At 43.9% G+C, this 18,530-nt stretch overlaps 1 protein-coding gene across 1 annotated transcript in view; it reads left to right on the top strand.

Moving 5' to 3' along the window:
* tiam2a (TIAM Rac1 associated GEF 2a) overlaps positions 1-17,734 on the top strand; it is a 47,461-nt gene extending 29,727 nt beyond the window's left edge. Inside the window, 12 exon segments of the mRNA XM_038728785.1 lie at positions 6,309-6,530; positions 7,722-7,790; positions 8,786-8,911; positions 9,416-9,524; positions 11,665-11,844; positions 12,074-12,192; positions 12,694-12,802; positions 13,281-13,339; positions 13,454-13,556; positions 13,807-13,900; positions 15,007-15,161; positions 15,505-17,734. Coding sequence (XP_038584713.1) covers positions 6,309-6,530; positions 7,722-7,790; positions 8,786-8,911; positions 9,416-9,524; positions 11,665-11,844; positions 12,074-12,192; positions 12,694-12,802; positions 13,281-13,339; positions 13,454-13,556; positions 13,807-13,900; positions 15,007-15,161; positions 15,505-16,205 — 2,046 coding nt within the window. The 3' untranslated portion in view covers positions 16,206-17,734.
* The last annotated feature ends 796 nt before the right edge of the window (positions 17,735-18,530 follow it).

The following is an 18,530-nucleotide window of genomic DNA, read 5'->3' as shown; positions in this document are numbered from 1 at the left end:
TGATGTTATCTCAGCAGTATGGGCTCTATTAGAATTAATTGTATTGGTTTGACTAGCAGTTAGTCTCTATTGGCTTGTATTCTCTCTCAAATGGTCACCTTGTGTGCCTGGTAGGTCTATTATCTGTCAGTATCATGCCATCTTTGGCAGTTGTATGGTGTGGATGGTCCAGGGTGCTGGGGTTGCTTCTTAATCAACCAGATAGAGCATTTTCCAGGTCAGGAAGGGGAAATGGGGCACCACAGGGATTTCCATTAGTTATTCCACGACTTGTTTGTCATCAACGTTGGCAACAAGCATTTCCACTTAACTTTTCATTTAGTTTTCAGCATCTTGGTGGAGTAAGAATAGTGTATAGTGTTGGCATTACTTTGCCTTTGTACTAGCAGTCTTGCAGTGGAGTGGATCTGAATAGCCTAGGGGACTCAGTAGAATGGGTGCTTTAATCTGGAGCTGGCTTCATTATTAAAACACACTCCTCTCCCAAAGTCCTCCGAGACTTGGCGGAATAATATTTGTTTAGGGTGAATAATAAAAGGCGTAAATGGGCTTGAATGGAGCGCGACGGTACCAGCCCTCCCTCTCATCTTCCTCTCTCCTCCCCTCTACTCTGTTTGATTTATGAGGATGCGTCTTCTTTTATTGAGCTTTGAAAAGAAGATGGCATCGTGGCACTATAGCCCGCTAACATGGCAAATGAATCACTGGACTGCCTACCGGCCAACGGGGGCCTCCTTCCTCTCTCCCTTAGTGTCATGACAAGGCTGTTTCCTGTGAGCGATGGGTAAAGCCAGCCCCAGGGGCACGCCTGTATTTCATCCTCTCTTCCTCTCCCTCCCCACTTTTGTTTGCTTTTTTCAAATAAGATGGGCCCTCTCCGCTGGTAGAGCATTTCTCCTTTGATTTGATCTGTACATAATGACTCCATTGGAGCGTTAAAGGGAGACTGAGACCGTGTTTTAGTGTTTATCTCTGCAACTGCCTAGTTTAACAGAGCTGGGCTGTGTATTGTTATGTGTGTTTACACCCATCAGTTTGGAATATGACACACACTACACTGAATAATATTTTGTGTTTGCATGTGGCAAATACGGGGGATGAAAACCAGCATGGTACTGGAAGTGCATGTGATAACAGCCAACAGTAAGGATCATGAGCATGGAGGCGTCAGTATGCCTCAAAGAAAGTGCGTATTTCACTCCCATTCTCTCTTTCCTCCTGTTTCCTGTCAATTATCTACTGTATCTCCAATAAAGACATAAAATGCCCCCAAAAATACTAAATATGAAATTCCCTACTGTCAGCTCCTAGAGTTTTGGAGGGGAATTAGAGGAACAGTAGAAGGAACCTTGACATGCACCTTGACACTGCATTGTCTTCTTATTAGATATAAAACAAGAAAGAAACCATTCTCCTGTCAGCCGAATCATTATCCCTTTAATTATTGTCTTCCCGCACAGTGCTTGTAAAATTTGGTTATGATCAAGCCAGTTTGGAAATGGACAGAGCTTTCATCCTTTTATTTATGCCACATGAAAGTAACCTGAGCATTGAGCAATACATGTTGCGCTTTATTCGTATGCGAGGCCATAGTTAACATTCCTGCTCTGCTACCCCCACCGGCTCAGAGCCTCCCAGTTTTGAGTCAGCCATTCCACTGTGTGTGGAGGTAACAAGCCAGAACAGTCTGCATTGTACTGCTGCTATTGAGAGACTGGACACTGATACAGCCCCCAGCCTCTCAATTCAGCTCTCTGGAAATTACACCGAGGTCACATGGAGCCGAAAAGGAGGGGAAGAACCAGAGGAAGAGGAAGGAGGAATGGGGATATCTGGAGGCAAATGGACAGAGGGAAGTAGGATTGATGGCAGGATGTGAAAGCAGAGATCTAGGAAGACCAGTGCTGATGGAAAGAGACGGACAGTGAGATAGGAATTAGTTGCCAGGGGAAGAGCTCCCCTCTGTTTGCTCAAGCCAAGTGGCCACACCGTCCACTACTGATAGATATGCAAAAAAAAGCCGTCAGCAAGCACTTTTTCTCTGACTACGCTCACAGAACGGCAGGACTCGGGATCAATGACTCGATCCCCATCAAAGCCCACTCTGCCTTAGAGGCATAGGAGTACTCAAGACTGAGGCTTCTGACCTGGGCCTAGCAGGGAGACAGGCAGCAGTGGACACTGTAGAGAAAGCAGGGAAGGAAGAGGAGAGGTGAGAAAAAGTTGACGAGGGGAGAAGAAAGAGATCTCAAGCCAGCTAATCAGTTTGGCCAAGTTGTATAACCACACACCATTGCCGGAGCCGTCATGCCAGCATCCAGGGGAGGAAGGCTGCGTCGGAAGGGCTGCTCGCTGGCCCGAAGGACCCAGCGGCAGGCCACAGCAGCATGGAGGCTGCTCTACAGACTGCTCTTCATGGTGAGCAGAGGATTGGGAGAGCAAGTGAATATTTAGAGTTTAAAACTGTTTATATTGTAATATTTGATGCAGTTTTAATGTAGGGTCCTCATTAAAAGAGACGAAAGTCATGAGCACTCTGCTGTATTTTTGAGTATCACTGCTCCTGAAAGTGAGTGGGTACAATAAAGGCTTTTTGGATTAATATTGATATAGATGTGGTTTAATTTCAGTGAGGAGAAGGCTGCCACATAGGTTTAGCATGTGTGTCATGGGAATTTCTTTTGCCAGTTTGGAATGAAAATGTGACTGGATTTATAAAATTGAATTCCACTTGACTTAAGGGGTGCAGCATTTCTGTGTATGGCAGTTGACTAAATATGAAAAGAAAATGTTGCCGGACGCTGTCAGACGGTGATCGAGTAGATAGAGACAAAAAACCACAACAGCCTTTCACTTTATTTTTTTTTTTTTGCCTGCAGGTCGACAAAGACCTCTTTTCTAAATTAACTAAAGGGCACACATGGAGAGTAGAGGTAGAAACATGATCCAGAGCTGTCAGCAAGAATGCCTGAATTGGGGTACACATCACCACTGTCTTATCCACTTGTCTTTCCTGGCACTCCCGGTCTTTTCTCTCGCCTCTGCTGGCTCCCATCCTCAGCTCTTAATTGGTTATTTGGGCTAGCTGTCAGGCTGTGTTGGTGGGATTGTTGTGAGGCAATTGCAATTCCTGAGTCATGACAGTGTGTAGCAACCCCCTCCCCCCTCTTTCTTTCTGCCCACCTCTTCTTGTCACACTCCAATGCAGGTGTCTGCCATTTAGTGTTGATGAAAATCATACTTACTTTTTACTCAGAGGTAAAAGTGTGTTTCCATGTGCACATGTTCCCAAACGTCCAATCAAGCATATAGGTTCTTTTTTTCCCACAAGCTCAGTGACTCCTCAATCATCTCATTTGTGTGTGTGAGAGACGAACATGAGCCCATATCCTTCCAGTGTGTGGGTGTGATGAGAATTAACTCGGCACTTGAGTGGCAGTGTGTGCTACCGGGTCCACACACATGTTTCTAGAGACCCAGGCAGGCCTCACCCTTTCCTCTGGACGCTTGTAGCTGAAATAAACAGCAGATATGCGTGTTATCTGTCTCCACAAGGCTGCTCTCCCCTGTCTGGAGCTTCCAGTGAACTATTTGATGAACATGTCACTCTGATATCCTTCAACCTCTGTGTTTCCTTCAGGCAATCTCCCCCTGTCCGCCCGCCTGGCGCAATATGTATGGTTTCCCACAGTGTGTATCAGTGAATGAAGGCTGACTGGCACTGTGTGTGGCAGTGTCATCAGTGTCTGAAGTTTATTTTGTAATCTTTAACGGGATAGTGTGTGTTGGTAGCTGTACTTACATGGGTTATATTCTAAGGTTACTTATAAATTCCTTGAGGAGAAGTGTTTACTTTTTACATGAATGTTGACATACCTCCATCCATCCATCCATTATCTACAACGGCTTACATTTTGCAGGGTCGCAGGGGGCTGGAGCTGATCAGCTCAGACGTTGAAGTGCATGATTGTAATATATATTATGTACTCCAACCAGAGAAAGTAGCACTTTTATACTAAATAAACCTTCAACTCAATTATAAGCATAATAGCCATTCCAGCGCCATGGCTAAAATATTGGTCTGCCCGCTACATACCTCATATATTGTTATGAAATGTTGACGTTCATCCCCCCCTCAGGATGAATTACGTAAAGCAAATGACCAAATACCTGCAGAACTAATGACATCCCCATTAGCGTCCACTCTACTTTGTGTTTAGTGCTAATTGGCCAATGTTAGCATGCTAACACGCTAAACTAAAATGGTGAACATCGAAAAGCATTACACCTGCTAAACATCAGCATGTTAGAATCATCATTGTGAGCTTGTTAGCATGCTGACGTTAGCATTTAGTTCAAAGTACTGCTATGCCTGTCTCACTGATCTGCTCGTATGGTTGTAGACTTGTTTTGACCATCACAGTTGGAGCATCAGGTTTATTGTCAGCACAGTTGGTGTGTATGTCCATTTGCAGTATATGTGTGTGTGTTGTGCTCTCCAATCAGAACATTGGTCCCTCCACCAGTGCAGAGGGAGACATTAAGTCCCCTCATAATTACCATCCCGCATTCAAAGAGCTCTAGAGTGAAGCACTGTTGCAGGTGGTGGATCACTTGAAAGAATCTTAGCCCAGACATACATAGAGGCGTTTTCCCCTGCTCTCTGTCTTTCTTTTCCCTTTCTTTCCATCTGTCATTCTCACACAGTCTTCAGCAGGCTCTGTATTGTAGCATTGGAGGGCAGTCTCTGGAGTGACCATGCTATAATGAGCTAGCTGATGAGTCGCAGGCTTAATGGAAGGCTTGATTGTCTGTGGGCTCCCTGGGAGTGTGGGGGTGTGGGGGGTCAGGAGTGTGGGTGGTATGGATGGTAGCTCACACCAGTTTCAGAGCTGAACGACAAGCTTGCGCACACACATCTTGGGAAGTGTGTATATGTGTGCGTATTGATGCCTGCAGTGTCAGAATGAAGGCTATATCGATCCATGTGTGTTGCTGCACAGTCTTCAGTAGCGAGCTGCACTTGAATGCTTGCTCATGCGATATTTTAAATACCAACACACACACACGCACACATGCGCGCGCACACACAGTTTTGCCTGGCATTTTGGCCGTCCCACTGTGCTGTGTAGCTGTGCAGCAGATTGGAACCTGCTGTTACTGGCACTTACCATCCTCTGCTGATTCTAGTGCCTGGCCACCGATTATAATGCTGGAATAAGGAGGACTGGTCATCATGCGGCCATTTTTAGCATAAAACACAGTTCACAATTGATGGCTTGCGCACTACAGTCTAGCAAAGCTTGGTGCAGTTGATGAAGTGTTGTGCTTGAGTAGCTTGTCGGATAAGAAATTAGGATAGATTCTGATAAAGTGTACATACATTAACTGTAGTGCTTAAAAAGCTTATTCCATACAGTGGCAACCACCGTGTAATATAGAGAGAAGGGAGAGGTTTTTCCCCTCACTGCTTCTTTTTTATGTCCCAGGGAATAGAACAGAGGGCTTGATAATGGTTCATTTTCTGCCACAGACTACAAAATCCTACCCGCCACAGGCAAGACTTCGCAGTATGGTGCCTACGGCTGATGTTAATTTGCCTACCCCAGGCAATACAGTCCAATAAAAAGTAATGTGCATTATCTGTTTAGTTGAACACCTCTGTAAATGGTATGACGCTGAGTGCTTCATGGGGTTCCGCCTATCAAAGAAGTCTAAAACAGGCTGGAGGAACATTTAACTTTTTGTGAATGAGCAGGTATAAAATGAGATGCTTCTAACCCCCCTCCCCCACTCCCTCCTATACAAACTAATACATCACCACTTGGGATCTCCTAGGATGTCAACTTTTCCGGAATCGATGTGACACAAACCTGCATAACTGTCTGTTATGGATTTAGAAGAATAATGTAATGTGATATAATGATATCTGCTGGGAGTCTTTCAGATGCGCTGTAGAGTCTTTGATGCAAAGCCAATTAGCATAGAGTGCATAACTAAATCTCCATAGCAATCTTTTTATACCCAGGGGAATCACTGGACATGTAGTGTAGAATTATATACATCATTATTGAATACAGCTATGGATCTCAAATCATTAGTGTTGAATAGTTAAATGAGGTAAGTGTGTTAGATTTTTCATTTTAATAAATCCTTGACAATATGTTTCTGTGCAGATACATGCCTGTGTGCATGCATGCTGTGTTGTTTCTTATTATAAGTGTGATCCTCGTTTTATCCAGCTGGCTGTTATAATCCCTGAACTGCCTAACCTAAATACCCCCCCCTCTCTCTGTCGCCCCCTACAGAGCGTGGACACAGTGTGCACACTCTACCAGTCCTTCCAGGAAGGGACAGGCTCGGGCCCTGGGGGTCTGATGGACGACACCAAGGAACCCCCAGTTAGGCAGGGAGGGGGTCCCACGGGAGAGGCCACCCTACTCAGACCTTGCCCCAAGCATATGAGTGCCACCGAAAGGTTACGCAAGGTGATCCAGGAGCTGGTGGACACAGAGAAATCCTATGTGAAGGTGAGACCACAAAGCTTCGACTGCTGTCTTAAACTTGTACTTTCTAAATATTTAGAAATCTGTTGCACTGTCCTATTTTTTTACTGCTCCGTTATAAAAATTATATACTTTTTTGACTCTTGTCATTAGTGACATGTTGACATGTCTGTACGGTAAATATGAAGACAGCAGCTAAGCTTAGCTTAGCATAAAGACTGGAAATGGGGAAACAGCTAGCCTGGTTTTGCCCTGTGGTAATTAAATCTGCCTATCACAAGTGAAGTATAAAAAAAATGACAAGTTCTGGTTTTATGGGTGGTTGTGCCCTGACTATTTCTTGGCCGGGAGCAGTTCAGACTACATAAATTTTTTATTTGTACAAATTTAAAAAAGAGAGGGAAATAACGTTCCAGTTAGTGAGTCACACTGGTGCTGGTAGATCCAGCTGCTGGTTCCAACTACATATTTACTATACAGATATTAGTGATATCAATCTTCTCATCTGACTCTAAGCAAGAAAGCGAATAAGTGTGTTTCCCAAAATCCTTAACTTTTCTTTATTACTATAAGATGTTATGCTTAGGAGTGGGACATAAAAAGCTCTTCCTTCCCTCCTCCTCCTGTCTAGTTGTATTCATCTTCCTCCTGCCCAATAATTTTGCTGCTCTAATATTCTCCAAGACGACCTTTTCCTCCCTGACGCACATTAAAGAGCCGCATTCATGATCTTCTCGACTCTGCAACACTTGTCATGGCTGGCCTTTTCCCCCTTCCCCTCTTAATCTCCAAATTTTTCATGTCAAGTCCCTTTCCCTGTGCACTCCGCTTCTTCAGCCTGATGTTGGTTTATAATTGAGGGAGGAGATTGTCTTTCCAGAGTGCCTTGATGCAGGCCTGCTCGTCCCGTATCCATGCACCACTAGCGAGTGAGGCGGCTAGGGGAGGGGTCGAGGAGGAGGAAGCTCATAAATCAACCTAATGAGAATATCCCCACTGATACAAAGACAAGCTACAGCGACATTAAAGTAGTGGGGGGAGATGGAGGGAGAAGAGGGGGGAATGTGGGAGGGACACAGTTGGAGGTTATAAAGGGAGAAATGAGTAGTGATCAAGATGATGAAAGGGATTTTAAAGGACAGACAGGTTACAGAATAATATTTACAATTGCTGTTTGATTCCTTGTCACTGACCTTCTGGATTTCTTGTGTGCAGGACCTGGCCTGTTTGTTCGAGATCTACCTGAAACCCCTGCAGAATGAAACCTTCCTCACACAGGACGAGGTAGGTGGCGAGTGTGTGGAAACACGACGAGAGCTGTAGGGTCCAGGGGCGTGTTCCTGGGGAGGTGCTGAGGCTATACAGGGCGTCGAATTCATAGAGTGTTTATTACCCAGAGGTGACACCGATGAACTCTGCTAGGCCACATCTCCCTCATTACCGCTGTGACTGGCTGGAGGACAAATTAGCATTCCTCTTACACTGACCTTCTAGCATACCACAGAGACACACCAGTAAAAGCTCGCTTAAGAGTAAACCCACCCAATAAGCACTCACTTCAGATTCACACACCACAGTATAGCTGTCCCCTGATTTTAGTGCACATTTTTCATTAAGAAAATGGGGGTTTTCTCCATTTTAAAAAAACAAAAAAACACCTTCAATTAAACTGTCATTGTGTGTTGCTGTCACAACGTAAAGTAGTAGCTGCAGCATGCTAATGACCTCAGCACTGCAGTTTCCAGCCCTGTGTGCAGCGCTGATGCCAGGCGTGACCTCAAACACAGGACGTCTCTCCCAAGACACGCCAGTCGATAGGCCACTGAGCACTGGGGCAAATTAAAAGGCCATTATGGGACAATGGGACGTGTCCAGACACAAAACGGACAAGGGCACGTTAGCCCCCCGAACAGCTTTTAATGAAGGGATGTGTTGACTCTGGGTATGTGTGTCGGAGAGGGTGTATTAGACATCAGACATTTTTACGTGAAGCATAGCTTACCCGAAGTGCCTTTGTCAGAGATGGAACCATCAGAGTGGAGGTTTTATAACACTCCAGGGTGCCTGTCTGACTGACTGTTATGAATTACAAGCTATCTTGGCTCTTTTTTTTCTTGTAGCCTCATATTCCTTCACTCTCTCCCTTCTCCCCCTCCCACTCCTTTCTCCATTTTCTTCCATTTTCTTCTCATATATCACCTTCCCACAATTCCACACTACCTCTCCTTTCTTCCCCACTTTTCTATCTAATATACTCTGCCCCCTGCTCTCCTCCTCAGATGGAGAGTCTGTTTGGCAGCCTGCCAGAGATGTTGGACTTCCAGAGGGTCTTCCTTCAGACCCTGGAGGAGAGGATCGCCTCCTCGCCTGACTTCAGCACCCTGGAGACCCCCTCTCAGTTCAAGGTGAGATGCACAGACAGAGGAACATATCACACCACTTTATCGATTAAATGTCCCAAGATTCAGTGCACATTCCAAGAGAGTAAGTATACAGAACAACATTATGGTCAAACCAGGTGATGTTAGCAACTATTCCGAAAGAAAGGCATGATCTTTGAGATCCTGAGGTTTATAAATAATTGAGGCGGTGTGACAGGAGCATCACCGGCTGATTTATAGGCTTGAAGGTGTGGGGTCTATTGATCGAGGCGGCGGTTCACTGGTTGGATTGTGAGTTGCTGAAAGCTTGTGTGCTCAAGAGGGTTAGGCGAGAGGGAGAGGACAGGATAGTCTCCCAAGAGAGGAGGGGGAACAGGGTGGTCCGGTCACGCTTTCACATGTTCGCACTCTTTCATCCTCTCTCTCTCTGTAGACATTTGGCTTTGTGTAGCAGCACTCTCTCTCTCCATCTGTGTGTGACACTCAGCCCCTGCCTTTGTTTTTCTGTTACACCCTCTCTGTTTACAGAAGCTGCTGTTTTCTCTTGGGGGTTCCTTCCTCTACTATGCTGACCACTTCAAGCTCTACAGTGGCTTCTGTGCCAACCACATTAAGGTCCAGAAGGTCCTGGAGAGAGGTACGAGTCAAATCAAATTTACATATTTATAAAGCACATTTAAGAACAGCCTATGTTGACCAAACGTACGACACACACCTAAACACATGAAGAAAAAATGGCGGCATAAACACACTCCTACTGGCTGAGAAGGTGCATATAATAACACTAATCCAAAGTGTCCCATGCCCCCGCTGAAGTCAGCTTCCTTGCACCTATGTTGCATCAGAGACACCTCACGGCACTCACCGTTGAAGGTTTGGCCTCCTCTCTTGGGAAACAAATCAATTATGTACGAAAGTAAATGTCCCAGAGTGGAGACATCGGATGAATGTGAGGTGAGTGATTCCTCTTCAGTTTACTGTGCCCTGACACACACAGAAAATATAGTTGGGAGAAGCAAAAAAACCTTTTCAATTTGTTATTTACAGTTTCTAAACATTCAAAGCTATTCCCTGTTTTACAAGCAGATGAAGTTTAAATAAATACATTATTAATACACAGACTTTGGATAACCTTGTCCACTAACGGCAGATATGGGGCCCTGACAACCTGAGTAGCTAATAATTCCTCGCGTCTGCCCTCAGCATGTGACAGAGTAGAACTTTTAAAGTTGATTTATCCCTGCTAAGACCCCGGCCTTTCTGCTACTATTTGGGAACTCTGCCCAGTACAGAGGGAAATGTAAGATTGGCTTCTTTGCGGATATGGGTGGGGGGAGGGGCAAACCCTCCTCGTGCTGCTTAAATCTGCCCCATTACTAGAATTGCATGGGATAGTCCTCGAAGTAAGCAGCAGGATGGATATTTAATAGGATTAGGAGAAAACACGCAGAAAAGTCAGAATTACCTAGAGGAGAAAAAAGTGTGGTAAATTTGTTATCAAAGCAACACTGCTGCATGAAATTGTTTTCTGCAGTGTTAAATATTTTGAAAGATGGTTAATGGTATATTATGCAACCATCAGGATATTTCTACCCTCCTAAACCTAATCACTACCCATCAAAGATCGGACCCTGCAATTGGTCTCAAATCCCTTTTTTAAATAATAATAATAATGGACATAATGTAAATATATGTGGTCAAAAATGATCCTTTTCGAAAAACATCTGAGATCTTGGCATGGTGATTACTGTAAAGTCCTACGGTCTGTGGGCAGTGCCAACTCGGCACTAAATGGCTCCAAATGCTTGACTGTGGGGAAAAAATGCCAGATTCACTCTACTTAAAGGCTTCATACAGCCTATTCTTAAACCCAAGCTTTAAGTGGTGGGGTGTACACAGTGTTATTGTTGGTGCACATAAACTAATATAAGAACAACATGCAGTACAATTACAACGAGGTGATGGTTGCACAGTGCACACACTGAGTACACAGAACACCCAGCGCAGCCTGGTCATAACCAGCTGATCCAAGGACACAGAGAAGAAATCTGTGGGACCCTTTAAGTAATTATATGCCCTTCTCTGCCATCTTCATTACCCCCCCTCCCTCTCCCATCATACCAAGGGCCCCGGGTTGCCTTAGTTTCTCTGTTTATTTGTCGACTCGTTAATTGCCTGCCAATTACTCTGGGAGGTGTCTGCGCGGCTGCCTCTGTGGCTGGGAATGCTATAATTAATAGTTTAATGGCCCCCCTCTGTACACGTCGTGAAAGCATACTGCTCAGGGAAAATGTCATCACCTTTACAGAAGGCTCCTTCTGTATTTTACCTGCCATTTCACACTGTTGGCTTCAGTCAAATCTAAGGAGTCCCAACTTCATCATTTTCACCGTGTGGTAAATAAGACAGCTTTAATATTAAGTAACTCATCAAGGTTCTTCTAGATTTTTCACTTTTGTGAAAACGCTCTACAATTTATACTCAGAAGTGGTGTGCTGAATGTAATGGGTGCATTAGCAGATGTTTACACTTTTATACTGCAGTGGTCATGGTATGTTGAGGAGAAGCCTACACTACCCCCTGCTGGAGACAGCTTATTGCACCATGATTCTGCGCTGGCCAACGACAGCTGTGTGTGTGTGTGTGTGTGTGTGTGTGTGTGTCACATCTCTCTCACTGTGTATGCATGAGGACATCAGGAAACACAAACACCAAAAACAAATATATCAAACCGCTGAAATATTTATATTAATTCAGTATGTGTGTTTGTTTTTCAGCTAAGACGGATCAGGCCTTTAAGGAATTCCTGGATGCGAGGAACCCCACCAAGCAGCACTCATCCACCCTGGAGTCCTACCTGATTAAACCAGTGCAGAGGGTACTCAAGTACCCCCTGCTGCTCAGGGAGCTGGTCTCCCTCACTGACGTTGACAGCGAGGAGCACTACCACCTCACTGGTAGGGAGACAGATACGTGTGCATTTACAGACACACATGCACACTCACACACGGGGAGGATGTGCTAAAAATATAGACTATGTTCACACTTCTGCGTCATGCTATCATGCATGGGAACATTAAGTGATGGATCTTGGCACACAAGAACAAGCATCCCCCCCCCCCATACACAATGAGCAAATAAAATGTGCTACTGTAATAACAAACCATTCTGTTCTCTTTCCTGCAGAGGCTCTGAAAGCCATGGAAAAGGTAGCCAGCCACATCAATGAGATGCAGAAGATCTATGAGGATTACGGCTCCGTGTTTGATCAGCTCGTTGCTGAGCAGACTGGCCACGAGAAAGAGGTAAATGCACATTTCAGAATCAGATTTATAATCATCAAGTATAGTAAATATATTTAAAGTTGCCCTTGCAACAGCTGTACATTGATATCAGAGTTTTACTGGACAAACGTTAATCCAGTTAACTATCAGTACATCAGAGTGAAGCAGTTTAGCTTATGTTGTTTATGCCATCTTCTGTGCATTGCCTTGAGGGACTGAATACATTTATAAACTGATGGAATATTTAGTTGGTAACCACTTCAGTATAAATACTCAAAGTGAATGCTAAATAATGTTGTCTAGGGTGCTGTATGTGTTCAATGTATTTTAAAACTGCTATCCAAAACTATGAAAACCAGATACAGGGTTTGCTTGAAAATCAGCTTTCACCCCATGTGCAAACACAACAGTTATAGACATGGATAGTTAGTATGTATCTCACACAGCAGTGAAAAGTCTGGCTTGTTGTTGTTCTCCCTCTGCCCCCGCTCTTTTAAACCGACTCCTGTGTGCGTCTCTCAGGTCACAGAGATCTCTATGGGAGAGTTTCTCATGCATTCCTCAGTGGTCTGGCTCAACCCACATCCATCGTTGGGCCGAATGAGAAAAGACCCCGAAATGACCGTGTTTGGTGAGTCTACACACTGCCACGATTGCTGTTGTCTTCTGGGAAAATGAGTCCCTAACATTTCCCTACCAACACCTTGCCAGACACCTAAAACTTCTGGCAACCAATGTGTTGGTTGCTATTCCAATCTAATTCATCTTACTGTCTCATCTCAAAGGCTTTGGGGACCAACAACCAAATACAATTTTTAATATTGGATGCATTTTATGATGTCATCCGTGCATGTTTTCAGTTAAAAGTGTAATCAAGTGTTTTGGGTTTGATGTACAGCCGCACAGAATCATATCTGCTGTAGAACTCAAACAGATCTCAGTGAATTTCAATATCTGTAGTGGTAGCGCTGATATATGCTTTAAGGCTTCAAGCTGGCATCTAAAATGCTTCTGTGGGTTGCACTCCTTCAGTCAGTTTTCCCCAAGAGGCATTCTCAGTCAAAACTAAGACACCGATGTGTTCTCTCTCTCTCTCTCTCTCTCACCAGTGTTCAAGAAAGCGGTGATATTGGTCTACAGGGAAAACAACAAGCTGAAGAAGAAAATGGTAAGCATTGTGTCTGCTGCACTCATTTACTCTCGCATGCCACAAATGGTGTCTTTGGTGTGAAACATAGCATTTTTCTTTTTCCTCCTGTGCGGCACTCTCTGTGATGACCAGGCCAACTCTCGTTTAGCACTTTCTCACGGAGATACGGACCCCTTTAAGTTCCGTTGGCTCATCCCCCTCTCTGCACTGCAGGTCAGATTGGGAAATACTGGAGGTAAGAGGCCAGCACACCGCCACATTATCCCCCACTAAATCACTCACAAAGTACATCCGCTAAATCTTTTTGTTCTTTCTCCCACTTCGTATTTCCCCACACTCTCCCCTAAGCTCATTCTCCTTGCCTACACACACACCTCCTCTGGCATTTCTATTCAGCCCCCTCCCTCCTTATCGCCTTCTGAAACCATAAACCATATTTGGACTGTGTGATTAAAAGCCTCTCCTTTATTTCCTCGCTCTCCCAGGACCAGGCACAGAGAGCAGCTGCATTTGGGAGCTGATTCACTCCAGGTCTGAATTGGAAGGCAGACCGGAGATGGTCTTCCAGCTGTGTAGCAGGTCAGAGATTAAACTTGCAGGTGGAATCAATGATGATTTATCTGGGTATTCATTCATGGATTCCATAGTCATTTCTTAATCCATTACACATACCAGTTTTGGCCACCATTTCTGTTGGTTATGATAACACTAAGTAATTACTGAGATGTGGGAACACAGCGACGTAGCCAAAATGATCCAACAGGGCAATAAATACACATGGTCAGGTGGTCATACAGGTTGGAAACAAGCCCAATGGTTCAGCCATATTATCTAACCCACTTTTTTTGGAGGCAAAACCAAAGTGAGCATGCTCATAATGTTCGGTAGTAATCTCTCATTGCACAGGCAAGTTGACCCAGAAAGCTGGTCTGTTAACTGTGATGGGTTTTTATAACAGACAGTCTAACTTAAGCTTTTTACAACTTGTCATCTGACTGCTTGCACCATCACGTCAGCTTTCTTTTGAGCAATGTTGCAGTGTTTTAACATTATAACGTAATGTTGTTATTACTGATGGAAATGGTGGTCAATACTACAAAATAAAAGACCCAAAGTTGTGATAGACTGGAATTACTTTTGAGCTTTTTTTCAAACCTACTTACAATGTAGTGATTTCTTTTTGTTCCAATGTTATCAAGGTAAACCTGTCACCTTTTTTTAATAGTTTGACTGAAGCATAGTAAATACCTTATAGTGCAACATTTTGTTATCTTTTTACTGTTTTCCTCATGATACTAATCATATCTGCATCTGCTTAGCTTAGCATGAAGACTGGAAACAGGAGGACGTTAGCCCAAGTTTGTCCACAGTTCAAAATACATATACAATAGGGTTTAGCTATCAGCTTGGCATTTCCTCCAATGGATCCTATGTTTGCTGTTGTCATTCAACAGTATAAAACTGTAACCATGGGGATAGTGGTGAGAGTGAAGCCTGTGACCAAATTTGTAATCCTCACTACACACTGTGAAATTTGGATCGCTCCTAATGAATTAAATCACCCATTTCACTTGGGACACAATAGAGCTCTCCACCAATCCCCTCAATCTATGCTTCCGAAATCAGGTTTATCACACCCTGTGCTCATGTTACTATGGTACCTCTGCTGTGTCCTACCCCACCAGTGTGCCGGAGAGCAAGGTCAATGTCATCAAGGTGATCCGCTCCATCCTCAGGGAGAACGTGAGGAGGAACATGAGAAATGAGGGCACTTTGGAGAGGGGCTGTAAGGAGCGACTGGCCCCCCTGCGCAGCACCCTGCCCTCCTCCGCCAGGCTAGGTGAGCGTTCAACAAGCATTCGTAAGAAAAAATATCAGTTTTTGTTTTATGGAGGAGATATTTCTTTAAATTAAAGATCTACAAATGACACTTGGTATTGGTACCAGGCACTGCTTCTTGAGAAAGTTTCCTATAAAACATGTCCATATAGGGCACAGAGTGATTCTCGCCTTTAAGGTCATTTGGCTTTAAACATCATCAACTGTGTAATGCTTAGTATTGTGCTTTAGAGATGATCCTATCTTACTTTTTAGGTCATAAAATGCTGGAAGGAATTAAGGTGCAAGTGTTGTGCTCAGATAAGAGTGGTATTTCTGACTGCTGTCTCCTAATTTGTTACAAGGTTCCTCCAGGGCTTCCTGGTTGTGCAAGCAGCCACTTGGAGAGGTCCAGGCTGGAAATCTCAAGCTGGGGCCAGACTCAGACGAGGGAAGCCTGAGCAGTGGAACCTACAGCTTATCTGGGGCTCCTCCACCTTGCACCTCCTCTGACTCGCATAACCTGCCTGTCCAGACGAACTGGTCTCAGACACCTGGATCCATCTCGCAACCCCGCTCCGCCTCTTCAGTGAAAGAGTCAGATATTTTAAGTGATGAGGATGATGATGGCTTTAGCGAGGGGGGAACAAGGAGGGACAGCGGAGACAGCAGTTCCCCAACTAGCGCCATTGAGGCTCAGTTCCTCCAACTTAAACTCTCAGAGGATGCGGTGTCAAAATGTGCACGTGCTCCCTGTGTTCAACCTGAGGGAGTCGGGGACACTCCAGAGACCCAACCCAAACTGATGCGAGGACACTTCAGTGCTGTCAAGAGGAAACCCAGCAGTTTCAGGAGGAGCCAGGGTGCACTGTTGAACATGAAGATCCACAGCAGGTCACTGGACAGCCAGACGGATGCCACTTCCCCATCAGGGGTAGTGGACCTCAACACATTGCTGGAGAGAGAGTTCAGTGTCCAAAGTCTGACTTCTGTAGTGAACGAAGACTGTTTCTACGACCCAGCTGAGGGCTCTGCCACTGACTCTGGAAATACCACCTCCTCATAAGGGGCTGGATGGACAGAGCAGAACTATACTGTATCACGTCTGCAAGTTAATGGTCATCAAGGTGAAAGGCGCTGACCAAAGTCCCTGCGTCACACGAGGGGCATCCTGTGGTTCACTGCAGGCTCTACCAGGGTGGCTGTGAAGCTGTGCCTCAATGCGGAAGTCTGTTTCGTAAGACACATACCTGCCTGATAAACGTTAGGTGTAAATGATCTGTTCTGATGGAAGCTTATTGGCTGACAGACCCAGTTTCTCCCCCCAGGGAGGCGAAGCGAGGTGATTGTCCCAATAATAATGACTGCAATGAATCGGCCAAGCACTGATGCGTTCCCATGATCTCCTCTGCTCTCTGGGCTTTGCCTCTTTCCCACAAACCATTGAATTCCCTCTGACTTTCCCTGACAGCTCATGCAGATTGGCATTTTTTATTTGCTTTTTGACCTTTTCTATGAGGACATGGAAGAATGTCTTTGGTCTCATAGTCCCAAAAGTTAAAATTGGAGGAAAGTCCACAGTACATATAGAGCCACAGGATACTGAGACAAAAGAAGTTTAGCCTATATTGTGCTACATGTTGTTCTACAGTTTGCTGTCGGCAGGCTTTTACACGGAGGTCATAAGTTCAGGCTTGGTAAAGTATTCATTTGTATTTGGTTTCACAGAACCAAACAGTATAGGTCACTGCTTTTTACAAATTGCATTATCATTAAAAATGAAAGGAGGCGCTGAGTGAAAGATGTGCCACACCAGTAAGATCCACCCAAAGAGCTATGGCGGCCAATCAGACTTCCTGTGAAGAAGTGACAGCCTAAATAAACGGGATGGACAAAAACTTTCACAGCTAAGCCTTTTTGCTGTATTTTGTGCACTAAAGTACACTGTTTGCCTATATATTTGAAATATTTTTTATCTGTACAGGTTTTAATGTAATTAATGCTGTTTTTATTTATTAATAGATTGGATTATGTATATCTTAGCAAAGTAACGTTTTGGGTGATGGCTTGAACCATTGGCTAAAGATTTGGTCCATTAGTAAATAAAAAAGATGCAGTATAGCTTGACATTTTGTCCACTTCATTTTTAATGTAGCCTACAGGATTTTATCTTTCCCTGAAGACTGTTCTAGGGTGTGCATTGGAATGTGTAAGTGTGTTTGAGGTTTGCTGCTTAACTGAATGATTTAAACTCCAATAATGTCAAAACCCCAATGTTTCTCTTTATGTTTGTGTCCTGTGTATATATAATCTCTTCTATCTTTGAAACATTTATGTATTCTAATACATACTTGACACTGTACAGGTAAGAAACAAGGCAGGAATTTGCAATAAATGCAGCTGATATTTTTGTAAAATGTGTTGTTTGCCATAGCATAAAGTACTTAATGAGGTACTATAACAAGGCAAACCACTGCTATATTCTTTACCTTCTCAGCTCAACTTAACCATGCCTTTAATGCTAGCATACCAATGAATGTGAATGCCCCATTCTTATGGAACTGTTTTATAAATAAAAGTTTTATCTGTGAATAACGCCTTGGTTCAATTTGCCCCTCAAAGTCTGTCAGTTCAAGTTTACATATCCTTTATGTTCTATTGACAGGTGAAGCGGTGCTGGGAAGTAAGCGTCTTATCTCAGGCTTGGTCCCTGGGCTAGGCTTGCCACCAGTCCCTGATTAGCTGTCAAACGCAGAATTCAATATCCTGGTGGTGGGAGAAAAGGTATATCCTCAGTAGAATGCAGAATTATCTGACAGAAGTGGGTCACATTACATATACGGACAAATGAAATTAGCCAAGCTACATACTGGGATTTTTTTTAGGTAGAAAAATATAATAGAGAAAGATAGAGGATGTACTGCAGGTCAAGTCATGAATATAAAATTGACAATAAGATATGAAAGGATAAAATATTAAAAGGACAGCCAGTGTGGCCATAAGCGACAATCAAGTGATAATGTTTCATGCTAAAACTTGTACCACAAGCACAGAATCAGTGAACGGACTCGATAATATCAGCCAACAGCAACATCTACCTAAAGTTTAACCATAGCCACCATAAGCTACTGGCCATACCAGACCCAAGTACTAAAACTCTGTGTATCAAATTACAAATTCTTTGTAAGATGAAGAATGTGATATTTTTCCAAAAGTGAAAATTTTCGTGAAAATTTTCGTTTTAAAGCATCAAAAAATAAGATTTGAAAAACTCTAAAGCAATATTTAAACACTTTGATGCACTTTGATGCACTCCACCTGACTACAGAAGGAAATCTATATGTAAGACTAGGATTAGTATTGAAGTTTTACGTGGAGCCACATAGGATTA

This window comes from Micropterus salmoides, unplaced genomic scaffold (genome assembly GCF_014851395.1).
Source record: "Micropterus salmoides isolate LMB-PRFRI ecotype aquatic unplaced genomic scaffold, ASM1485139v1 Ms_hic_scaffold_19, whole genome shotgun sequence".
NCBI classification, from domain to species: domain Eukaryota; kingdom Metazoa; phylum Chordata; class Actinopteri; order Centrarchiformes; family Centrarchidae; genus Micropterus; species Micropterus salmoides.
This window is presented reverse-complemented; position numbering and strand designations above follow the sequence as displayed.